The following is a 24,084-nucleotide window of genomic DNA, read 5'->3' as shown; positions in this document are numbered from 1 at the left end:
GTTCAGCCTATTTCATTCTCAAAGCTTTGTATCACCTGTTTTCACTATACATTCACAATCTCAGATCTTGAATCAGTTCACTCAGTTATCCTTCATTCATCTGGTAAGCTGACAAATCACCATATTCCTTAAATGCCCTGTGGGATTTATTACCTCCTTGTGCCTGTAATTCCAATATGTGACTCTTTAGTCTGTCTAAAAATCCATTTGACTGCTCTCTCCACCTTCCCCTGAGCACTGTTTTTTTTACTGTTTATTTGTTTGCCTAGAAAGTAAAGACCCTGTTACATAACCTGTCAGAGATATAGAGAAGAAAATACATAACTGACAAGTTCATCCTCAGCTGAAGACAATCAAGCTTAACTGTATTGTAAGCGATGAAGAAGCAAGATGGAGAATTGACCTCTGAACCCTTTATTAGTGTTCCTCTATGAATCCAGGAGATTTAAGCCAGGAGTACAGACACTATTAAATCAATAGGAGTAATAAAGTAGGTTATATATAATAGGTTTTAAAATCATCTGCTTCTATAAACAACATAAACCTGCTTGTTCAGCTGTTTGGACAGCTTTTCTTTATACCCACTTCCCAAGTATCCACACTGTTAAGAGAGGTGTAGTGTCAAGTCCTGTTTTCCACACTTTAACAGAAATACCATTTATACGATATATACACAGTGGTATTCACCAGCTATCAGCTGCAATGCCGCAGATGTGGGCGGACGGTACATGTCTGTATGCTAAGATTAAATGAAAGCAGGCACAGTTTATTTAGTGATTGCACATCTTTGTAAGGTAAAGCAAGTGTGTAGTAGTATAGGCTATAAGAGACTGCGATACAGGGTGATTGAGGACACCGCCTCGGTCTCTGTGTCAGGAAGGTAATTAGGAATTAAGTGTGAATGTGTCAAGATGGCCTGAATATCGTAGCTTTGATATCAGATTGAAATCCTGAGTGAAAGATGCTCATGGCATAAAGTTACATAATCCAGAGACAACATTTGATGGTGCTGAACACTCACTTCATCGCAGCATAGTAGTTGACATGATAAAGATGAACAGTTTACCCCCATGTGCAGTTTTTCTGAGTTCAATCTTGAGGCAGCAGAGGTATTGAAATCACACACAAACATAAATGGCCCCTCATGCATTATCTTTTCTTGCTAGTCATACCACTTTATATGATTTATATATTTATATGCAAAGGTGTGTGTCTGGACAGATGGTTCACAGGAAGACCAGGCATTTGTAAATCAGCTTGCCACTGACGCCTTGTTTCGACTCCAGCCCTAAAAGCAGATAGTATTGCACAGTTCCTGAAAGAACCCAAAGCATCCTATTGGTATAGCACAGGAGGCAGTCCCTCAGCCTGGTCATTAGGATGCATGTTGATGTGCTGTCAGCGCCGATAACAGTGCATATTTTCAATGGGGCCGCACTGCTGAATTAAGCCGGTTGGGCAAAATGAAAGAGAGGGAAAAGGACGAAAACAAACAGTCGCATCAATCAGAACCAAAACCAACATCAAAAAAGCAAACCGTGCCGTTTGATAATATGCTGGAGTCATCACTCAGTTTTATGACTTTCGGCCCAACATTAGTGTCAAAGCAACAAATTTGCAGAACAGATATGTGAGAAGCACAGATAAGCAGATGTTGCCGACCAGCTCACCCAAGGGTATCTTTCATGGAAGAGTGCTCTGCTGATGGCCGGCTTGGTGAACTTAAAACACGATTTCAGCGAACACTGATGCGCGCACACACACACACACACACCTATATTGTGAGCCTGATCTCCCTTTGTTTCAGAGCAAACATTGAGAGAGAGACAGTAGAACACGTTTATGATCTCTTCACCAGTAAACATGGTCAAACCTAAAAACAGAACAACCAAACCCTGCTATGGGAAATGGACAGGAAATAATCATACATTTTGTATAGCAGTGAGAGAACTTATTTCAAGCCTTATATAAAATACATTATTTTATTATTGTTATAGTGGTATATATACTCAGCAAAAAAAGAAACGTCCCTTTTTCAGGACACTGTATTTTAAAGATAATTTTGTAAAAATCCAAATAACTTTACAGATCTTTATTGTAAAGGGTTTAAACAATGTTTTCCATGCTTGTTCAAATACACCATAAACAATGAAGGAACACCTGTGGAACAGCGGTTAAGACACTAACAGCTTACAGATGGTAGGCAGGGCTTGCAGGTCCTTACCAGACATCACCGGCAACAGCGTCGCCTATGGGTACAAACCCAATTTCACTGGACGTGATTTCCTGCAAGACAGGAATGTCAGTGTGCTGCCATGGCCAGCGAAGAGCCCAGATCTTAATCCCATTGAGCACGTCTGGGACCTGTTGGATCGGAGGGTGAGGGATAGGGCCATTCCTCCAGAAATGTCCGGGAACTTGCAAGTGCCTTGGTGGAAGAGAGGGGTAACATCTCACAGCAAGAACTGGCAAATCTGGAGCAGCCCATGAGGAGGAGATGCACTGCAGGACTTAATGCAGCTGCTGGCCACCCAGATACTGACTGTGACTTTTGATTTTGACCCCCCTTTGTTCAGGGACACATTATTACATTTCTCTTCGTCACGTCTGTGAAACTTGTTCAGTTTATGTCTTAGTTGTTGAATCTTTTTATGTTCATACAAATATTTACTCGTTAAGTTTGCTGAAAATAAAAGCAGTTGAAAGTGAGAGGACGTTTATTTTTTTGCTGAGTATATATATTTAAAATCCATATACACATACAATTTTATTATGTGGTATATTCTATTTTTGTGTGGTTTACAATCAATGAAAGCAAGGTTGGGGACTCTCAAGACAGATGAGTAAAAAGAGGCAAAACAAAATCACAATTGGCCTCTTCCTGCGTCCCACGCCTCTTTTCATGGGGGTGCCCAGACCTATTGGATTGCAGTCTACTGTTTGGGATGTGAATATGTGACCATGTGTTGCCAATCAATTTTCCCATTCATGTACACAAGATTATTTTAAATCTGATTTAAATTGTCTCTGGATACTTCCATGTTTAACAAATGTGTTTTGGTATTTTACACTACAACACATCACAATTTCAGAATGCCTTAGAAATAAGTTTCACATGATATACGGATGGCACCAATGTATCCCACTAAAATGTGGACAAAATACAATAAATTGGAAGAAAGAAAACAGGCTGCCCATAGGGTGAGTTTTATTGTATTACTCAACAGATGTCTTCATTTAAACAGGGTTTGCTTAATTTAAGTGTGAGCTCACAGTAAGTATGATTCCAAGAAACCAGACTATTTTATTAAGGTAAGAGCTACTAGTGGAAAAAGTACTAAAAATAATATAATACTCAAAACATCTATATGATTTGCAGCCCACCCAGATATAGAGAGCGTTTATAGACATATATATATATATATATATATATATATATATATATATATATATATATATGACGAGATGAATCAGTCGATTAGCCTCCTGGCAGGGAGATTTTCTTTCATTCGTATGTTTTCTTCGTAGTCAGTTCTTTCTGGGAAATGCATTAGATTTTGCAGCTTTCACTTTTTTGGTGAACTTGTTGGCTAGTTCAAAAGGTCTAGGTTTATAATTTGTTTACATTTATTCTGCCTCTTGTGCTTTGTGATCTGTCTTCTGTATCGCTGAAATAGATTTGCTTTCTTTAGCACCTCTGCTGCCATCCTGCATGGTTTAAAATCCTTCTCGGTGAAAGCTGTCACAAATGGGAGGAGAGAGGCAGACTGACCAGACCTGAAATTTAAGACACATTACCTGCTTAATCTCTCTGGGAGGGAACTACTGCCCCTAGGCTCTGAGAGATGCAAATTAAAAATATGTTTTCTAGAGCAAACGCAGATTCTATAATCATTTGAAAAACCAAGCCCCATACTTCAGTGGAATTCCTCTTTTAAAACTACAGTATCATATCATATCATATTGAAATGTTTCATAGTATTGTATTGCATGTAACTATACTGTGGTCTACATATTGTCACTGGAATATCTTAACTTTCTAATACACAAGATCAAAGTAGGTCTATTGTTCTGTGTAACAGAGATTAATTTATGGTTCACTTGAAAATATGGTGCAATCGAAAAAACAATAATGCTAATCACCTCAAACTACAGAAAGCAATTGACAGTTCTCTTCCAACAATTTTGGCATTTCCATCATCTGTTTGTGTGCCAGGATAGGACTTTTTTGTAGAAGATATGCAGAAAACATCAGGTATAAATAAGGCTTTGTGGCTATCGTGGTTGTCTTTTCTCCATTTCATAAGATAAATCATTACTGGTCATAAAATGCAAGAGCTTAATCCCACCTGGGGAACACAACACAAAGGAGAAAGGGGCATCAGCTGGACATGACTGGGAGTCGACAGGCCAGTAAAATTGTCTTTAGTGTTACCATTACCAGTATGAATCTGAACCAATTACAGGCATTAACAATAATTGAACCACAGCTGTTGTAGATTAGCTGAAGAAACTCTGGGTTGAAAGTCACTGCAAGTTGGCATGCATAAGCCATCTGTGAAAAACAAAGAGAAAAGCGTGATCAGCCACAGAAAAGTCCAAATTTAGCTTTTGTTGCTGGTGATCAGGAATTGGACATCTGATTAACTATGCTGATATAGAAAATAAAGAACTAGAGCAGAAATGCTTATTACCATGATCTGATCACATGTTGCGTGTTCTTTGTTTCATAACACACAGGCCTGTACATGTAAGTGTTGGGAGGCTGCTTGCTAATATCAGGGCAGTTGAGCCCAGTATGCTGGACCTCCTGCTGCAACACTGACATCTGCTGGTGACTTTCATGTAGCACACCATGAATACAGGCTCACGCTTATGTCACAGATCAGCCACTGGTCTGATGTTTGAAAAAGGGAACGACTGTAAGATCGAATTGCAAAAGAGCCTCGGGGGTCTTCCCTGGCTTCATATACAAATGTCATACTTCAGGTATATTATTTTTTCTTTGCATAAACAAGCTTCAACAATAATTTTGTATTCAAACAGTTGCTTATATAAAGTTATAACCTTTTACTACAGCTATTGCTGCTGCTGCTGCTTCTACATCTTAGAACAGTTAAATATAAAACTTTATTGTAAAAACTACATTTACAAGTCTATCACTCTCGATTTTGTCCTTCTGCTTTTAGTCCCGTGAATGAAATGTTTAATTGATATAATTTCTGCTATGTGGTTTGCCCTCTGTTTCTGTCTTCACCTGGATCTCCAGCCTGGTGGCCTTGCGTTGTGGTTGATACATTCCTGTACACAAGGATGACAGAGTGACATAGAGACAAATGTTTTTCTGACCCAGACTCGTACAGCATAGACAGTGATCGCCGCCATTCAGTTAGAAGATAATGAATGATCTTCTGAAAACCCTTTGCCCCATCTTTATATGGATGTGGTGTTCTACTTGAGAAACCATGTGCAGAAACTCATTTAACCGCAGACGATGAGCATTCCTCTTTGGTTGCAGACGTAGGCAGCCAATTAGGTCCCGTAGCTGCTCTGACAATTGCTTCTTGGTCTGGAGAGCCTGAAAGAGTTTGAGACCATTTAGCAGGGGCAATTTAAGTGTTTCATCTCCAGGATTTTCATTTTCTAAACAATTAATTCCTGTCCATTTAATATCCCAGGGAAATGTTTAATAATTCTCTCTAAATGAAAGCTCAGACTATTCACATTGCAATTCTTCAAAGCAGCCGTTAATCTTTGCTGTAATAGCTATATAACTTTCAGTCCCCTAAGATCTGAAACTCACTGGAGTGTAGTACCCAGTCTTCAAGCGCTGTTCGTCTTCTGGATTTCAGATTGTGACAGAGCACATTAATAACCACATTATTATTATTATTATTATTATTATTATTATTATTATTATTATTATTATTATATAGTTTATTTGCCGAATAACATGACAAATCACAACAAGTTCAGGAGATTTACACTGCAGACAAGGCTCACGGTGGAAAAATAAACAGAATAGAAAGAATTATGCGAAGAAAGAAATCATGGGACTTTTCTGGTTCCTTTTTTAGGCTCTTTCCATCGTGGTCGTATCCCTTTTCAGTGGGATCTGTTCCAGCTCATTTTACAATTCTTTTCTGGTTCCACTAGCGTTGGCAACCCACTGATTTCATGACATCGACAAGTTTGACAAGTTTGACGGGGCATGTATAGCAATGAGAGAGAGCAGTGGGCCGAGTACTGCTCCCTGTGGGACTGTAATAGCTGCCTAGTGCTAAAGATGAGGTTACCCTCCCCTTACAAGTACTGGAAGTTTTTTTATGGATCAGCCGGTTGTTTATTCAAATGTATATAATATCATATGTACCCTATAGTGTGAGCCTTTCCCATCATTTCCCATGTGATACCTAGTGAGAACCTTGCTAGCATTATAGTTGTGGCCAAAGATCAGTTGCTTTCTGTAATTATGTTTGCGTAAAGAAATGCAATATGTCCATCAGAGAGGATTTCTTTTTTTAAACTCATGTTGGCTGTTTTCCAAACTACTGTTACCATAGTGGTGTAAAGTTATTGCATTTGATTTATTCCACCGCTAAGCATTTTATTTCTTCCTTGATTCTAACTGAGCTGAAGTAGTTTGGGGTCTCATCACTCAAAGCAATGTGCCTCTGTTCTTCTATTTGAACATATTTGTGTTATCACTGGTTTTAGCAATTCCCCACACTTTTTCATTATTTTATTTCTTCTTATTATTATTTTTTATCAGTGGTCACATTCCAAACTTATATCTTCCAATCTCTCATACCTCTGCTGTCCGCCATTATGAAAATACATTCAGAGTTTACATAATAATGATGATAAGTTTGGCTTTTGGTTTGATCCAATCCAATGTAAAAGATTTTCATTCATGGAAATGCAATTCAATATGCAGTGAGGGAAAGCAATGTAAGCTATAAGTTTAGTAAGGTATATAATGCATTAAAATGTGCATTAAAAGGTACATTTCAATTTTTAGGTTTAATTTTACTGTCAAAATACTTCACTACTTTTAAATAAAAGCGGAATGGGGTACAAGGTTGTAATTGTGGACTTGGTAAGTCATATTTCTAATTCGGTTTTGACATTTTTTTTTTTGGTCATTATAAAATAAATAAATAAATCTCTTTTGGTGATTTAAAATGGGTTGAAGTAATCATATAAAATATCTAGTACAGTCTCAACTACACTCTGCAGTCTCATATATATATATATATATATATATATTTATATTATTTTTTTCCATTCAATGTGTGGGAAGTTGAATGGCCGAATACAATTTATAACTTTCTGTTTTCCTGTATCCATTAATCAGTATTCTATTTTTATCAATGCTGTGAACATACACCTATTTCAAGCCCAACATCTGGATCAATCTCCGCACCACCTGTTGCATGCAGAACCTGATAGTTGTACATTTCTGGGTTTGCCCGTCTGGACATCTTTCAAGAGCTGGTTTCTGAGAAGCCTTCGAAAAAGTGTTTCCCATCTTAAACACAATCCTTCCGGATGTACTGGGGACTGGGGGAATTGAGCAACTTCTCTCCAGCCAACCCTCCCAGCCAGACAGACGGATATAGCAACACATTTCCAGGCGAAGCCAGACTACATCAACTCTTTACTGTAGACTGTGATCTCACAGTCTGTATTCAGACAGGTCAGGTCTCTTAAAATACCCAAGACTGTACATGCTGGAGCGTAAGCAGGCGCTGGCATTTGGGGCAGAATAAAAGAGAGAATCCAGCATGATGATATGTTCATCTACTGATTGAGAATGAATCATCCATTTGAACTAAGTGACTTTAACCACAAAGAGATTAGGTTGTATGTTATAAAGAAAGTGTCGAGACATTGTCTTACCTCAAACTTTTCAACTCATGGTTAGCGTTGTTTCCATTACCTGCAAAGGCTCTGTGAATGTTTCCCCACATAAACATAACAACTAAATACTAGACATGAGCGCCTGATACAAAGTAACTTAGAGCAATACAAGATGTCAGGGGTGTTTTCTTGTGTTTGTTTAATTAAATATGTGTTTCAGTTTCTAACAGGGATTCAAATGTTGCAGAGCTACACTTATAAGGTGCACCAGCTGGGTTGCCCACCAGATGGCAAACTTCACTTGGGTTTTGTGCTTGTTTATATTTTACTGGCAGTAAACGGGGAGAATCCTACCGTAAAATGTTACGTCATGCAGAAGTGAGCTGATATATATTAACACTATAAGCAGTAGCTTAAATTACTTAGTTATTTCACTCGAGATGGACCCTATCACTTCTTTATTGTTTCTTGCAGGACTGTAAAATGTTGATACTCATTTGCACTGTGGTGGTAAATTCCCCTTGAATCCCAAGATGAGGAGGAACTACTGAGTAAAGTACCAGATGGCATTTAATACAATCCAAGAAATTAAGAACCTCAACTCATAGGGAGGTTTGAGTATCATTCATAATAATGCACACACCCTCTGGAGATCACTGGACACAATCCCAGCTCCACAGGTGAGCGGCCTATTGCCAAATACACAGCCCATGCACCACTGTACACCAGCTTTACAAAGTCCAGGCAATCGTTCTCCATCGTTTTACTTAGGTCATGATACTGCTGTCACTAAAATAAGGTTTGAAAAACATAGCATGTTTCTGCCTACACTACTACACTACTACACCGCTATCACTTGTGCAGCCTGTCCTTCCTGTTTCATTCGCCTGGCATCCCGAGAATGTCAAGGGGGTGGAGACTCATACATTACCTTTATGACCCTCACAATTTTTTTTCTCACAGTTAACCATCTCTGTAAGTACATATTAACCATGCATTTGCTCACCTCTGGCACTGTGAATCAAACTGGAATGAATCTGATGTAATGTATTATTTGTATTGCAACATCTGGTCTGACATCTGGCAAATTGTATTTTACCTGTATATGGAGTAAATCATGTTGCATATGCGGTATATACTGTGTAAAGGCCGGTATGATGTGATGCTAGAAATATTTTAGAGGTTTGGTGGCAGTGGTCAGAGCAGTGTAAAGCCCTCCTCAGCAATATGTACTCAGGGTGTCTGAGCAATGTGCCCCTCCTCTTGAATGACTACACGACAAGGAAGAAGGAAAAGGGGGCTGATCCCGATTGTATGCATACAAGCACACGTTTACCCGCGGCACTGTGTAGCAGAGGACCTACTGTTTGATTACCATTTGCATCCAGAGCAAGTCGCACGCAGCGTCTCTGTGCAGGGTAAGACAATGAGCGTCATCACCCCGGCGCAGGCGCGCTGAGCAGCTCGCACATGCGCACAGAGCGGTGGGAAGAAGTTGGAGCAGAGAGGAAGTATTGTAAGGCATGTCTTACTGTTGCTGTGATCGCTCACCAGCTCCACAGGTACGTTGTGTTGTCATTTTTCCCGTTGTTGGAAAGTGCCCCGAACTGAGAAACCTAGTGGTTGCAGAGGCTTATTGTGTGCAATAAGTTATCGATTATAGTCCATTGCTTATATACACACACATGTTGCAGGTAAAGCCCAGGTGCTTCATATTGTGAATGTCAAAGATACACTGTTACTGTTGCTATTGTAGCAGGAACATGTGACCACGCATGTGTGCTGGGTTTTCATTTCGTTCTCAGGTGTTATTGATTTTACATTGAAGGTGGCATCTCTTTTTAGCTTTTCTCCTCTAAATCTGTGGGTTTATTTGTCCATGGAGTAACTTGTGTGTGTGGGTGGGTGTGTGGTGAGACAGTTATGGAACTAAACATCATTATCAAAATAATGCTATTATACAAAAATAAACATTACATCAAACCTGCAGAGTAAGGTAGTTGGGCTCTCGTTAGGTAATTCCGTCAACCTTCAGACGACTCACCGATTGTGCGTTTCTGTTGCTAAACATCTTGGAAATATAATGCACAGCACTACAGAAAAGCAGCATGTCCTGGTCAATCAGTGGACGTGTTTGATAGTGATGCGCACCATTTTAGACAGATCTGCACATGTGCGCTGGACAGCAGCTTTGACTTGCGCTGTATTTTCACACCAGGCTGGTCTTTGTAGCTGCTCAGCAAGGCACAGCCTGTCATCGGGGAGAGCATGCTATCTCAAAGGAGCAGATCATGTTACATTACAAGAAAATCAATTGGCTTTGGTTGGACTGTAAATTCCTATGACTACCAGGGAGCCCTTTGAGAGTATTGAACAAAATGGCAGCACCCAGCCTCCCCCTCAGCACAGTAGAGCTCAGGGTTTATAGAGGACTTATGCAAATATTGTTCTTTTGTGTTTTTAAGGCCTGTAACCGTGTCAAGGACAAACTATGAATGTGTAGACGTTGGAGGTAAGTAAGTGGCAATTTCATGGCTTTAAAAAACAAAATCCAGTCATCCAATAACTTATGAATAGTGCGGCATGCCATCTTCTCTGAATGGAGTGGGTCTCAATGTAGAGTCTCCTGGTATTTCATTATTAACTGTACAAATGCTGGGCTGACCCTCTGATGCGTGGGCTGCTGTGCAGTGTGACCAGTGAAGAATAGCACAGTGGAAGAATGTAAAAATCATTATCGGTACATGGCAGTCAGTTAGAGATTAGAAACACAAAAGCCGAGTTACAAGAAACAGCTGGAGCCGCCTCACCTTCCTTCTCTTTAAAGCTGTGCCCGTTGACTCGGGGCCAGAGTCGACCCCTTTGTTTCCTGTAACTTGGCTCATGCACTTTATTGCTCCACTTTCAATGGACCGCCTTTGTTTTTCACTTTTTATATCACTGATGGTGGTTGTGGTATAGTTACATATATGCAGAGATTATAAAACATGACGCAGGGCTGGACGATTGGCCTAAATACTGACAATCCCTAGATTTAGATTGTTCAAAAGAACAATTTGTTCAGCACTGTTGCAAACCCTTAGCCAAACTTTTGAGCTCTCACTGACGGCCAGTGCGTCAACACCCTTCTGTTACTTTACACACAACATAAGTGCGTCCATTGGGGTGGAAAGCAGCTCTTCTGTTGCTAGATCGTCTGTTTGGTCCGTCTTTGACAAATCGGGCCACTCTGACAGGAATGTACGCTCGCCCGTGGTCTTTGTGAAACCAGTTGGAAAATTGCAATAAAAAAAAAAAAAATCTGCAGTTGCTGTGAGTGGGTGGGGGGATCAGTTTCAGCCCGCTCTTGGTATTAGAAAGAATATGAGGTCTGCGAAAGCATTTTTCCATGTGGTAGAGTGAAATGTGCATTCACGTTATGTCATCGTTTAATTTTCAGTGTTGACTGCAGAACGAGCAGCTGTCTGGCGGGTCCTCAGTCACACGATGCTGTTCTCTGGGGCTGACCTGGAGACATTGGCTGAAATAGGTAAACCCCCGCCTGGCTGTCACTGTGGTCAGGAGTTATGGCATCGCATCTCCTCTGTTTCGCTGCAGGTGCTCGTTTTGCCCATGTTTAAGGCTGGTAAAATATGCTGCCAATGCTTGAGGGAGAGAAACTGTAGTGAACAGAGTAAAACCAGCACAGAGAACTGGAATACAATCTGGTCAGGGTTGTTTTCCTACAGCAAAGCAAAGCTTCCTGATTTTCTGGATATAGGGTTGAGTCTAAATCATTCAGGAAAAACTAGTTAAAACATGCATTTTTGTAATATACATCATTCTTCCCATATTGAAATGAATGACCATGCTGATAACTGCTTTTGATGCATAGATAAGTGTACTTAAGGAAGTTACCTAAATGTTTTCTTCCTCTTGTGTGGGTGGAAATGTATTTGGCAAAAAATATGTATGTTCGTTATATTCCCGTCAGTTCATCTAGCTTTTCAAAAACTCTTCACTATACTCTGTACTGTATTGCACTGTAGGCTATTCAGCTTTTCAGATACATTAAATGTCTTAATCTGGTATGTTGGGAAGTTAAAATATATTAACCTAACTGTGCAATATCTTGTGTCAGTTTGTCTGTGGAGATCTTGTAACACTCAATAAAGAAATGCTTGTTCATGTAGTTCTAACACTAAATCATGTAATGCCTGTAAGGATCTCTGCATTGCCCAAAGCTCTACTGTTTCAAAACCATTAGATCTGTTTAACTCACGAGTACCTCAGGGGGCAGCGTAGCTTTGTTTTGGTCAATTTTTTATCATCTTAGTTACTTTCCTGATTCAGTCGTTTGGACAAGACATATTTAGCTTTTTCCCTGGTGGTTTGCTATTGATTGTTGCATAGATACTGTGCATTCAGGATTCAGTAGCTATAAATCATTATTAAGGGAGAAAAAATATCAAATTCGAGTCAACTGACAGTTCAGATAAAGCAAAAGCCAGAGGAGACACTTCTGTCCATGAGGAATTGAGTTTGGCAGTTCTTGCGTATCATCAGAAAATATGTGACCCGTTCCTTGTATCTGATTTTGTAGCTGCTTTGGCCTTTGCTGTCTGCGTGAGTAATGAGCGAGGGACAAAAAAATAACTACATGCAAAAAATAAATGTAATTCTTCCAGTCCAGTTCAAGACTTCATCTCTCAGACCAGTAAAATAAACTGTACGTCATTGCTTTACATCATTTATTTTACTTTTTGTTTTGTGTGGCATTCCTCAGCCCTTGGCTCAAATTAGTCTTGTCTTTGGTGGCAGTGTGCCCACAATTAAACCAGGCTTTGTCTGAAACGTGAGGTTTGTCACATACATGTGTGAGCCATGGTCCGCCTAGAATGTCATGTAGTTGCATTTGTGTATAAATTGAACTAAAACTAAAAATGCCCAGCGTATCTGTTTGTATTTAATGTGAGGTTGGCAGTTCGCTGGATGACTTCACTGTGAATGACTCAGCTGGTGGTGAGTGACTTTGGAAAAGGAAGTGGATAATTGAAAAAAAGGCATTCTCAGACTTTTTTTTTTTTTTTACAAAAATATATCTTCAGCAGCACATTACATGGTCTGTTCTTTATCAGAGCAAGAAGCAATTGTTGAAAGGAGAAACAAGCAGCCTGTAAAGATAAGCGTGCTAATCATAATTTCTAATTGCATTGTTAATTAACAAGGTTATGGAGTTAATTCTTTCAACTTTGAGCTGGCAGCCACATTTCACATAATCTTGTGTGGAGACACGGTGGAGGGAGAAACATTACAGATGGGTGGGAAGGGTCAGAGCTGGTCAACATAATGTGGTGAAGTTTGTAAAACGAGCTGGAGAACAATAAGCAATATAACTAATCCTTGCAATGATAGCAAGTAAGAGGATCTATTGCTTTTACAATGCTTAAAGAGTACAGCAGTATGATAGTTTGTATAGCCCACTGGTAGAAAACGTCACTGATTTCCACCCTTTATGTTAGATGAATCCTCATGTTCACTTTCCTGTCGCACAGTGCTGGTATTTTCGCTTCACGTTTTTCTCCTCGCTTTTCACAGAGCTGCACAGAGATGAAGAGGAGCAGGAAGAGCTGAGACCGTGCCCAGTGTCTTTACCGGACATGGCTTCCAGTCTCTATACTAACCATCCTTACTATGACGTGGCACGCCATGGCATCCTGCAAGTCACAGGTGGGCCGAGGCTTATCGTTGTTACGAAAGTCCAGTAGAGAATTAACAGGCAACATTTGTCACAGTCAGTAATTGTGAAAGTATTTAGAAAATCTGACATTTCAGCATTTGTTTCTGTCCGACCTTGTTAAAAATCATGTAGACAAAGTTACCGCTGCAGTGAAGACCATGATGCTCTGAGCCCCTGGCCATGACTCAGACAGGCTGTTTGGTCTGCTGGAAAGTGGAATTGGAAAAACCTTGAACACGTCTTGTTTGAATTTGTTTTCCCTCCAGGGGACGACAATTACGGCAGGAAGCTGATAATCTTCAGCTGCTGCTGCATGCCTCCTTCCCACCAGCTCAATCACCAGCGGCTCCTTGAGTAAGACCCACTTCTGTATGACTTCATAGGTTATTCGGTTTTGTTGTTTTTAGCAGGAAGGTAAATAAATGATTAAATATAGAGTCCATGTACCCACTGCCAGGCTGTATTGAATTGGGGAGTCCCTTTTTTCTAATGTCAACAGAAATAAATCCCTCTTCTCTTTTATCTACTACCATCATGATTCTAATGTCTGTCCTGTCTTTTTATCTCTATCTTTTCTATCTCTTAAATACATGAATACATAGGCTTTTCTGAAAATGAAAAAGAACAAACACAAACACTGTGTCTCTCTCTCTGAAAAACAATGTGGGCTAATCTAACGCCTCTTGACACACACTGCACAGCATGGTGTTAAAGCACCCTTTCCCTCGCCGTCTCTACAGGTATCTGAAGTACACACTGGACCAGTATGTGGAGAGCGATTACACCATCGTCTACTTCCACTATGGCCTGCGGAGCAGCAACAAGCCCTCTCTGCGCTGGCTGCGGCAGGCCTACAAGGAGTTCGACCGCAAGTGTGTCGCTCGTAACGTCTCTCTCCTCTCACTATCTACATCTCCAGGGCTGAATATGTTAAGCAGTAAAATATTTGCTCAGAAATCCATAATTTATTCTGTTAGGGACTTCAAAGGTATACTTTAATGGCACGGTTAATAATTTAATCATTAAAACGGTTGACTTTGTAGTGCTCTGATGTTTAGCAAAATGTACTCGCACTTTATACAAAGAAGTGCATCAGCGGGGGTTATCCTGTGCAATCACAAGCCCCGTCTCATCTGTCTGTTTGAACGGCTGCGTCACGAAGCAAGATAAATACTTCACCATCGAAACAGATTTATGAACGTTTCCTAAAGCTCTGTGGCACAAGACATGCTGAAGACAATGGTTTTGGTTTATTATTACAGGTACAAGAAAAACCTGAAGGCTTTGTATGTTGTGCATCCCACCAACTTCATCAGAATCCTATGGAATATATTTAAGCCACTTATCAGGTATGTGTGTCCTGTAGTCATTTGAATGTGTGGGCAAGAGAACTGGTATTTTATTTTCCTTCACCTTCTACTGCCAACAGATTGAGACATTTTTAGAGTTGAGTTGATGATTTGAATGTCTTGATTGACCTCTCACCTTCTCTTTTATGCGTCTTTCCTTCAATAGTCATAAGTTTGGAAAGAAGCTCACCTATGTCAACTATCTGGGTGAACTAAGAGACCACGTTAACTATGAGCAGCTTATAATCCCTCCGGAAGTCGTCAGGTTTGTCCCATGACTGTTCTTCATTCCACACACATGTAAAAGCTTTGGAAGCAGTATTGATTTGGGGTTTTACCACATGTGTAGTTAAGAATAGTCACTGCAACTTGTTTCTAAGATTTCAATTCCCAGGAGAAATAATTGTAAAGACAAAAGTCAGTTATTTCAGAGTGAAAGGCAGTAACCCACTGTTTGTACATTTTAGCCAGTTGAGCTTTTGGCCTGCTGTCGCTGTCCTGCGGGTTTTGTGCGCATGAACAACATGGGTGGTAAACGTCCGTGTTCTCGGCTCCGTGTTGAACACGTTGTTTATTCCGCAGACATGACGAGAAGCTGATGGCCACACAGAAAGGAGGACCACCGCCTCCAGTGAAGGTGCCCCCGCCTCGCCCTCCTCTCCCCACGCAGCAGTTCGGAGTGAGCCTGCAGTAGTATGTGCCGTTTTTCCCCTTGATTTCCCTGTGTTATTAAACTTATACCAAATCCCTTGAATATGTGACATGAATATATATTTGAACTGTTTTCCCCTCCCTCTTTGTTATATACTTTCCTTTATAGATAACAACTCTATTGTGGCGGTGGTGATAGTTAGGTATTGTAGGGAACTCATTTTTTGTGTTTGTGGAGTTCTGGAATAAACGAGCAACAATAACTCTTTGATTCTTTTAATTAGAATATATAATGTAATCACCGAGGTACTGGATACATTCCAAAGCTTAGGATTGTATGTGTTGGGTCACGTTTGACAATGTGAAGCTCATTTAATATACACAACCTTCTCCCACAGGCAATAACCTCCGTGTTTAGGACACCAACACCCTGCTTCAGTATTGATGATAAAGCTGAGGTTTAGTTGTCTGGATGAGCGCTGCACTTCTGTGGGCTGGTTATGTAATACGAGCTGAACAGGATTCTGCAGTATAACTACAGACTAGCATTTGAGAGAAGTTGTTTTTTACAGTATGTATGTATATATATATATATATATATATATATATATATATATATATATATATATATATATATATATATAATGTGTGTGTGTGTAATTTCAGTGTTTTTTTCTGTGGTTAAAGAAAAAAAGACTTTCCAGTAGTGGTTAGGCTAAGTTTGCTAGTGCCAGCACTTGTGAAAAGATGCAGCCGTAGTGAATGTCTTCTTTCACATGAGTTCTGCTCAAGAGGTTCAAATAGAGATACATAGTATTAGGGTATCAGTGATTTGGACATGTAAATAATGTATTTATTGTACATACAAAGGTATTTTCTTTCACTTTCTAGCATCCAAGAGAGAAACAAAGGGTCATTAATTCCGCCAGTGATGTCTCAGACTGTGTCCTACCTCAAACAGAAAGGTATGGCCTGGGTGGGGTATTTCAGTTTGAGTCATGTGCTCAACAGGCCACTTTACACCCCCTACAAAACTGCGGCTAGACACACTTTAAATATAATTAAAATTCTTTGTCATGTCTTTGTTTATTAGAAATGAAACCAGGCCTCGCTAACAATCTAATGGGAGATTGTGTGGGTTTGTTGTGTTATTTAAATAGTATTTATCACTCAAGATAAAAATATTGAAAGAGACAAAGTGCAGATTTAGCTGTAACTTAATCTAACTCTAATTATTCGTGGTATAAATAAGTTTAATCTCTTTTTAGGTGTACATGGAGTACTAAAGGGGATTATCAGGGTATACAATGAGCGAACACTTATTTTTATGCACAGTTGGTACACATTCAGGGAGGGAAGGGGGGGGGGCACGCAGTTTCCGCTTCTCCATCCCAGTACTTGAAAGAGCTCTTTGAAAAGATGCGCACTCGTATCAGAGGGTCCACTGTGGAGAGGCAGCGACAGATGTGGAGAGAAAGCCGAGTGGAGGAAGAAGGGAGCTGCGTTGGAGAGAGTCGGATCCATTCAGCTGGTGGATTTCACTGTGTGCGGACAGCTGCGGTCAAATCACAGAAACTGGCACCTTTGTGGATCCATCAGGGAGACGGGCTGCTAGAGGCTCAAGGATTTATAATTGATTTCAGTCTCTCGTTTCCAGGGCTTCACACAGAGGGCATCTTCAGAAGGTCAGCCAGAGTGCAGATCATTAAGGACGTTCAGAAACTGTACAATCTCGGTGGGTCCTCTCTTCATTAACGTTCTGCTGGGAATAAACTGCAGATAACTTGATATTTTTAGCTTCATTCATATAATCGATCAAAAAAGATCAAGGGGCGTTAGAGCAGGATGTATAAGAAGGACAAAAATAGATGCACATTGATTAATTTGGTATGTGAAGTTATTTTTAAGTTATTTCCTTCCTCTGATCAATAATGAGCAGATGACTTTATTTTCCAGCCGCATGCTAAAAAAGGGAAATCTGAGGTCAATCTTTAAAGAGTCGCTGTCCTCTCGTTGTTTCAGGAAAGCCGGTGAACTTTGACGACTACAACGACATCCACATCCCTGCCGTCATCCTGAAGACCTTCTTGCGAGAGCTGTCCCAGCCCCTGCTGACCTTTGACCTCTACGAGACCATTCTAGGCATAGTCAGTGAGTACATCAGTGTCGAGAAGGTGATGCACTAAAAGACGAGCTATTGGACACCAAAACAAATAATTAGGACAACGCCAACGCTATCAGGCAAGAGTTAAGCACCCATTTTCCCCACTTTCACAACCCACCCGGCCCCTTTGCACGTTGTGACTCTGAGTGGCTGCCGGTTTGTGTGGCCTGATCTGCACTATTGACCTTGGACAACCCCTCCAGCATTCATCCGATGTTGACTTCATAAACCCAAAGCATTCAATCGAAAGGTCTCCTTCAAATGACAAGTCTTTCACGCATATTGCCCCTCTGACAATGTCACAGCTGACTGAGGAAATAGAGGATTGCAATGATTTATGTATGACCGAGAGGTCTCGCAATATAAAAACTACCCAATAGTTTCTCTTTCCTCTTAGTGGAATACGTATTTTGTTTTCTTGTCTCAGGCACTAACTAGTATTTACCTCAGATAAACATTATTTATATTTAATATGCTATAAAAAGCCCTGTTGAAGATAAGAGCTGGGTGTGAGGAAATGGGGAATTGTAAGTATGCCCTTGCAGCTGAAGCACAGCCAAAGGAAACGCCTGTTTTGTAGCGTATTGTGGTGTCTCTGGGGAATGCTCTTTGTATTTGGGATTAGCAGTTGCATTTGTATAGCTTTTCACTTAATATCATTATCCTTTCTCTGTTGTAGAAGTTCTAGTTTGTTCTTTAGTTGCTTTAAGATATTAAGCCACTGAGCTTTTCTGGAGGTTGGCCCAGATGTTATAAACAGTGGAGAGCTCCTGTGTTGTGGGTGGTGGACGGGACTGGGAGTGATCAGTCATGTCTGACAATGAGAGCGTGGGTCACGATTGTGTTGTGTGTTTCAGCGGTGGAGAGCAGTCTGCGTATATCTCGGTGTAAGGACATCATCAAGAGCCTGCCCGAGCCGAACTTTATCGTGCTCAAATACCTGACCTGCTTTCTGCACATGGTGAGTCCTGAATTGTCTCCTGCACATACCAGTGTTATCTGTGTGTTCTCAGTACAGAGTATTCCTCATCCAAGGCCAGTCAGTCATTCACATTAACCATTGTGTAGCACTTTCTCCAACAGATACAGATTCCAGGTAGTTTCATAGTAATATAGCAGAGCCACCACTACAAGAATGTCTCCACATAGCCGGGGTCATTATGACTACACCGATCAGCCATAACATTATGACCACCTGCCTAATATTGTGTAGGTCCCCCTTTTGCCGCCAAAACAGCCCTGACCCGTCGAGGCATGGACTCCACTAGACCTCTGAAGGTGTGCTGTGGTATCTGGCACCAAGATGTTAACAGCAGATCCTTTAAGTCCTGTAAGTTGCGAGGTGGGGCCTCAATGGATGGGACTTGTTTGTCCAGCACATCCCACAGATGCTCGATTGGATTGAGATCTGGGGAATTTGGAGGCCAAGTCATCACCTTGAACTCGTGATTCATCAGACCAGGCCACCTTCTTCCATTGCTCCGTGGTCCAGTTCTGATGCTCACGTGCCCATTGTAGGCGCTTTCGGCAGTGGACAGGGGTCAGCATGGGCACCCTGACTGGTCTGCGGCTACGCAGCCCCATACGCAACAAACTGCGATGCACTGTGTGTTCTGACACCTTTCTATCAGAACCAGCATTCACTTTTTCAGCAATTTGAGCTACAGTAGCTCGTCTGTTGGATCGGACCACACGGGCCAGCCTTCGCTCCCCACGTGCATCAGTGAGCCTTGGCCACCCATGACCCTGTCGCCGGTTCACCGCTTTTCCTTCCTTGGCCCACTTTTGATAGGTACTGACCACTGCAGACCGGGAACACCCCACAAGAGCTGCAGTTTTGGAGATGCTCTGACCCAGTCGTCTAGCCATCACAATTTGCCAATTTTTCCTGCTTCTAACACATCAACTTTGAGGACAAAATGTTCACTTGCTGCCTAATATATCCACCCACTGACAGGTGCCATGATAACGAGATTATCAGTGTTATTCACTTCACCTGTCAGTGGTCATAATGTTATGGCTGATCGGTGTATTTAAATACAGCTGCGGAAATGTATATCAAAGTATCATGGAACATTAACCCTTTCGTGTAAAAGATTGTGGTTATAGGTGCTTGTATCTGATGAATCTGGTGTCACTTACTGGTTGCATGTTATTTCAGGACAAGTTCTGAAAAGTGCACAGACACAGTTGTAGAGGCCTGAAGCTGTCTTCTTATTTACATTGTTGCTCTGATATAAATGGTGTGTAACATGATTACACTACACTCACTCTGCCATACTTAGTTTTCACTTCTCCACAGGGTTACTAAAACATGTTGCTTAATATTGCTTGAAGGCAACCGTATGTCAGCTAAATGTAATCAAGATGGCTTTAAATAGTCTGGTAAAAAAAAAATATTTGCCATAACATATCAAACAAGACGTAACATTATTTAAGTTATTTACCATTTTTTGTTATCATGAAGCTGATTTAGATGTTGGGTATGTTTTCCACTGGACTGGACTCATTTGCTAGTTTAATACGTCCTCTGCTTCCTGTAACTCACCATGACTTCAGTAAATACAGCCTTAAGAATAGCCTTTTAGATTCATACATACATTTTTGTCCCCATATTGGATATTCCACTGATTGATATGTAAGAACGTGTCATAAACTTGGATTTCCTTTAACAAAGGGTTAAAAAGCATGAGAATAAAAAAGATTGTTTAATATTTCCTGAACAATATATTTTTTCGCTACTTTTTCAGTAAAGTACATACGCTGTAGTATCTATAGCAGAACCGCCGGCATTATCTGTTTGAGCAGCACAGGATGAAATACGACTGAGTAGAGCAAGACTGCAGATTGGTTGTGAATAATGAATTCGATTTTTAAAGTGGAGAACTCAAAAATAAGGTCAGGTATTGTACAGAAGAGCTCTCTTGCTGTCACCCATCCGTGCTGGCAGTTATTTGTGTGACGCAGCAGTTGTCAGAATCCAGTGGAAAGCTCCACTGGGCGGCAGTGTTTTCAAATTAATGTAATTTATTTTTGCACCGCTCTATACCCATGCTAGTTCCCTCTCGGGCAGTCGGTGACAATACCAGCAGGTGCCTGAGGACTTCCTCTTGTGTGAATAGATCCTGCCCCCCAGCCGGGCACTGAAATGCGAGATGTCTGGCGGACCCTCCATTAAAGTGGATACTGCACCACTCCATAGCAGAATAGGAGAACAAACAGCCTGAAACAATGTGAAAGATAGACATAATATGAATTTAAAGAGATTAGGATTGTTGTAATTGGGGGGGGGGCGACACGTCCTTTTTTCTCCATACCTTTAAGAGTGCGTCTCACCCAGATCCTGTCCCTCGTGTCCCGCAGGTCTCCCAGGAGAGCATCAGGAACAAGATGAGCCCATCCAACCTGGCCTGTGTGTTCGGGGTGAACCTGATCTGGCCCCGGCAGGGCTCGGTATCCCTCAGCGCTCTGACCCCACTCAACATATTCACCGAGATCCTCATCGAACACTACAGCACCGTCTTCAGCTCCCGGTCGCCGCCAAACCAAGTGCTGCCCTGAGTCCGGCACATGGGACTGCAGAGATGGGGCACCCTGGGGCGACGGGAGCTGCTGGACAGAACCAGAACATGGGTCTGCCTGTGTGGGGCAATCATGTGTGGATGATAAGAACTAGAATCTAAAATGGACTGAACTGGACTGTGTGCAGATCATCATCAGCTGCCAGGAAAGTCAAGCTGGTACTTGTGGTGAGCATCTGTGTGTCAGACAGAAGTGCCTTTACACTATTTCCCAAACCTCCACTTTATAGCAAATCACTCTTGGTCTGCAGCTTGTTCTGTGGATACAATGTACACTGAGAAAAGTGTGCTTTCTCAGTGACTGATGAAGGGTTACCTCCATATATTTAGTGGATTGTCCAGGGTGGGAGAAGTAGTGTAATATGGAGGCTTTCTTAACATATTTTCATCTGAGGGGTGCTGTGAGATAAATATTAAGAGAAATCTCACTTTCTTTGGATAGGTGTTCAAAGAAGTTTTGCTTGCATGTTTTGGGTTCATTTTCAGAGTCACGCCAAAACGCAACTCTGCGGAGCTGCCCTGATATGAGTGGTTCACCGCTGAGTCACTGCAAAGCATCCAGAGAAAGATTGTGTATCTTTCCTTCTCAATGCTTTAGTTCAGGGGTCTCAAACTCAATCTCTGGAGGGCCGTGTGTATGCTGGTTTTCGTTCCAACCGAGTCCTCAATTACTTAATTTGTCCAATTAATTTTTCAATTTGACTTTTTAAAAATATATTGCGAGGTATTTTACAGTTGGTTGTCTAAAAGTGCATTTGATTCAAGGTACAGTTGCATATAAATATCCCGGGGCCTGGATAGGTGTTGAAATGTATCTAGTTCATTAAACAATTAGACCAATTAAGACATTGAGTCTATTGGAACGAAAACCAGCATACACACGGCCCTCCAGGGACTGAGTCTGAGACCCCTGCTTTAGAACATGCTTTACCACGATTGGAACAGCAAACTATTGAGGCTGTTGCATTTGAGTCCTGGGCAGGTCTCAGAGTAAAGTACTTTTCACAAACTTGGGTTTAGACTTACTTGAATCGGGTCTGTCATCATTTACATCAGATTAAGTTTTATAATTTTATACTCTAGGTAAAGGAAAATAAATAATAAAACTAAGCTTTTTTAATCTTCAATATATCGTTGTTTTACATGTCTAATTTTTCAGGTTTTTTTATAAAGAAATGTTTAATACAATTAATACAAAAGCATTTTTATATTTCTGCATCATACTGCTCAATTTTCCATTTGTTTCGAGTTGTACAGCTGGAGCACAATCTTAATTTGTATTCACAGTAACTCTGCTCATAATACTACATGCAAAATAAAACCATATTTACTCCACATTGCTCTCATGGTGTTGTTATACCAACTGTATCCACTATCACAGCAGGCAGAATCAGCCATGAAAATCTGATCCGACTTCACTGACCAGATTAGGAAAATGACATCAATCGCCCGTTCAGCTCAGAGCTCAGCTGTCCGGCAGTGCATATTGATTAAGAGTTTGCTTTGATGTAAACAAATTAAAAGTCAGATAGTCAGATTTTCACACGTCTAGAAAGGAATCAACTTCAGCCGATTCAATTGTCAGTTCCTTCCTGATTGTTCTTTATGGGCCAGAGCTGCCTTAATTGAACCAATGACTCAATTCATCGCATAACTAACCTGTGTTCCCAGTCGTCACACAATCCTAACTGGATTGGGGATCTCCATGAGCAGAGTAGACCACTGATTTAACTTCACAAAGCAGCTGCTACATTAACCAGCATATTGTCGCATCTTCCTGTTAATAGGGGAATTCAAGAGAATAAACCCTCCCTGGGCTTTTAGTAAACATTGTGTCTACACAAACCTTGAAAACACAGGCGTAGGCAACTGTCACCTGAGGCAGAACTTGAATGCAGACTGAGTTAATCGCTGTCATCCTCTTTCGCTTACCTTCTGGGACACCGTCACAGTTATTAGGATGACAAGTGCAGCTAACCTGTCATACAGTATTAGTGAGGCTACGATGCCCGATTCTGTACAGAGGCTGCTCAGTTCGGCTCACCCAAAAGGGTGAAGGACCTCCGTTATTAACTTGTGTGTTGCAATTATAGCTATTTAACAACCCAACAAAACGTTCTGATTTACATTATTTCAGTCACAGATGATTTATAAATTTATAAATGCATTCAATTGTAGAATTTTGACAGACTAAAATAACATGTGCCGAAACTTTTTCTTGGGTTGTAAAAGAAGAAGTCAATGTCAGCTACCAGCTGTAAAGACAAATAAAATGAGCAATAGGATGAGACGCTTATGAGGACAAGCAGGATTTTACAATTAAAATGTCTTTAGAGAATAATGATATTAATCCTACTACTTAGCAGTAGTAGAAAATCACAGCTGTGAAAGTATAACATGCCACTATAAGAACTGATGGCTGTCGTGAATATTTCATAACTTTGCTGCAAACTCCTTGGACTCTTTTCAGGCCGTTGCTTTAGATTTACAGCTATAGAGACGGCTGTTTCTTGTGCACGTCTCCCTGTCTCTGGTCTCAGAGTCATGTGACACAGAAGACCAGCAATGAAACTGAATTATTTTCCTCTTGGTGTAATTATAAATCTTTTAAAAGGTGCTAGAGATGGATTTGTAAGTTGAAAGTTCAGCATGTATAAGATACTCTATACATGTAATATACATAGTTCTTAACAATGAAAGTGTATAAGCTTGGCCTGTCTGGTCACTGTTTTAGGGTAATTGTGTTATTAGATATGC

The 24,084-nt window shown here is 40.8% G+C and overlaps 1 protein-coding gene across 1 annotated transcript; it reads left to right on the top strand.

Annotated features, from left to right (window-relative positions):
• The first annotated feature begins 9,289 nt into the window (after positions 1-9,289).
• On the top strand, positions 9,290-22,662 carry LOC136771488 (rho GTPase-activating protein 8). Its single transcript, XM_066723825.1, has 14 exons — positions 9,290-9,425; positions 10,329-10,375; positions 11,303-11,392; positions 13,441-13,572; positions 13,849-13,936; positions 14,323-14,454; positions 14,845-14,931; positions 15,098-15,196; positions 15,514-15,624; positions 16,474-16,547; positions 17,240-17,317; positions 17,605-17,733; positions 18,604-18,707; positions 21,110-22,662. Exons 1-14 carry the CDS (start codon positions 9,334-9,336, stop codon positions 21,305-21,307), a joined length of 1,461 nt encoding a protein of 486 aa, XP_066579922.1. The 5' UTR covers positions 9,290-9,333; the 3' UTR covers positions 21,308-22,662.
• The last annotated feature ends 1,422 nt before the right edge of the window (positions 22,663-24,084 follow it).

This window comes from Amia ocellicauda, chromosome 15 (assembly GCF_036373705.1).
Source record: "Amia ocellicauda isolate fAmiCal2 chromosome 15, fAmiCal2.hap1, whole genome shotgun sequence".
NCBI classification, from domain to species: domain Eukaryota; kingdom Metazoa; phylum Chordata; class Actinopteri; order Amiiformes; family Amiidae; genus Amia; species Amia ocellicauda.
This window is presented reverse-complemented; position numbering and strand designations above follow the sequence as displayed.

Bases quoted from the DNA above. Each gene is read 5' to 3' on its own strand.
- LOC136771488 (XM_066723825.1), top strand. From the start codon at position 9,334: ATGCGCACAGAGCGGTGGGAAGAAGTTGGAGCAGAGAGGAAGTATTGT. The intron at 14,455-14,844 runs GTGTGTCGCTCG...TTATTATTACAG, and splicing joins TACAAGGAGTTCGACCGCAA to GTACAAGAAAAACCTGAAGG. The intron at 17,318-17,604 runs GTGGGTCCTCTC...TCGTTGTTTCAG, and splicing joins TCAGAAACTGTACAATCTCG to GAAAGCCGGTGAACTTTGAC.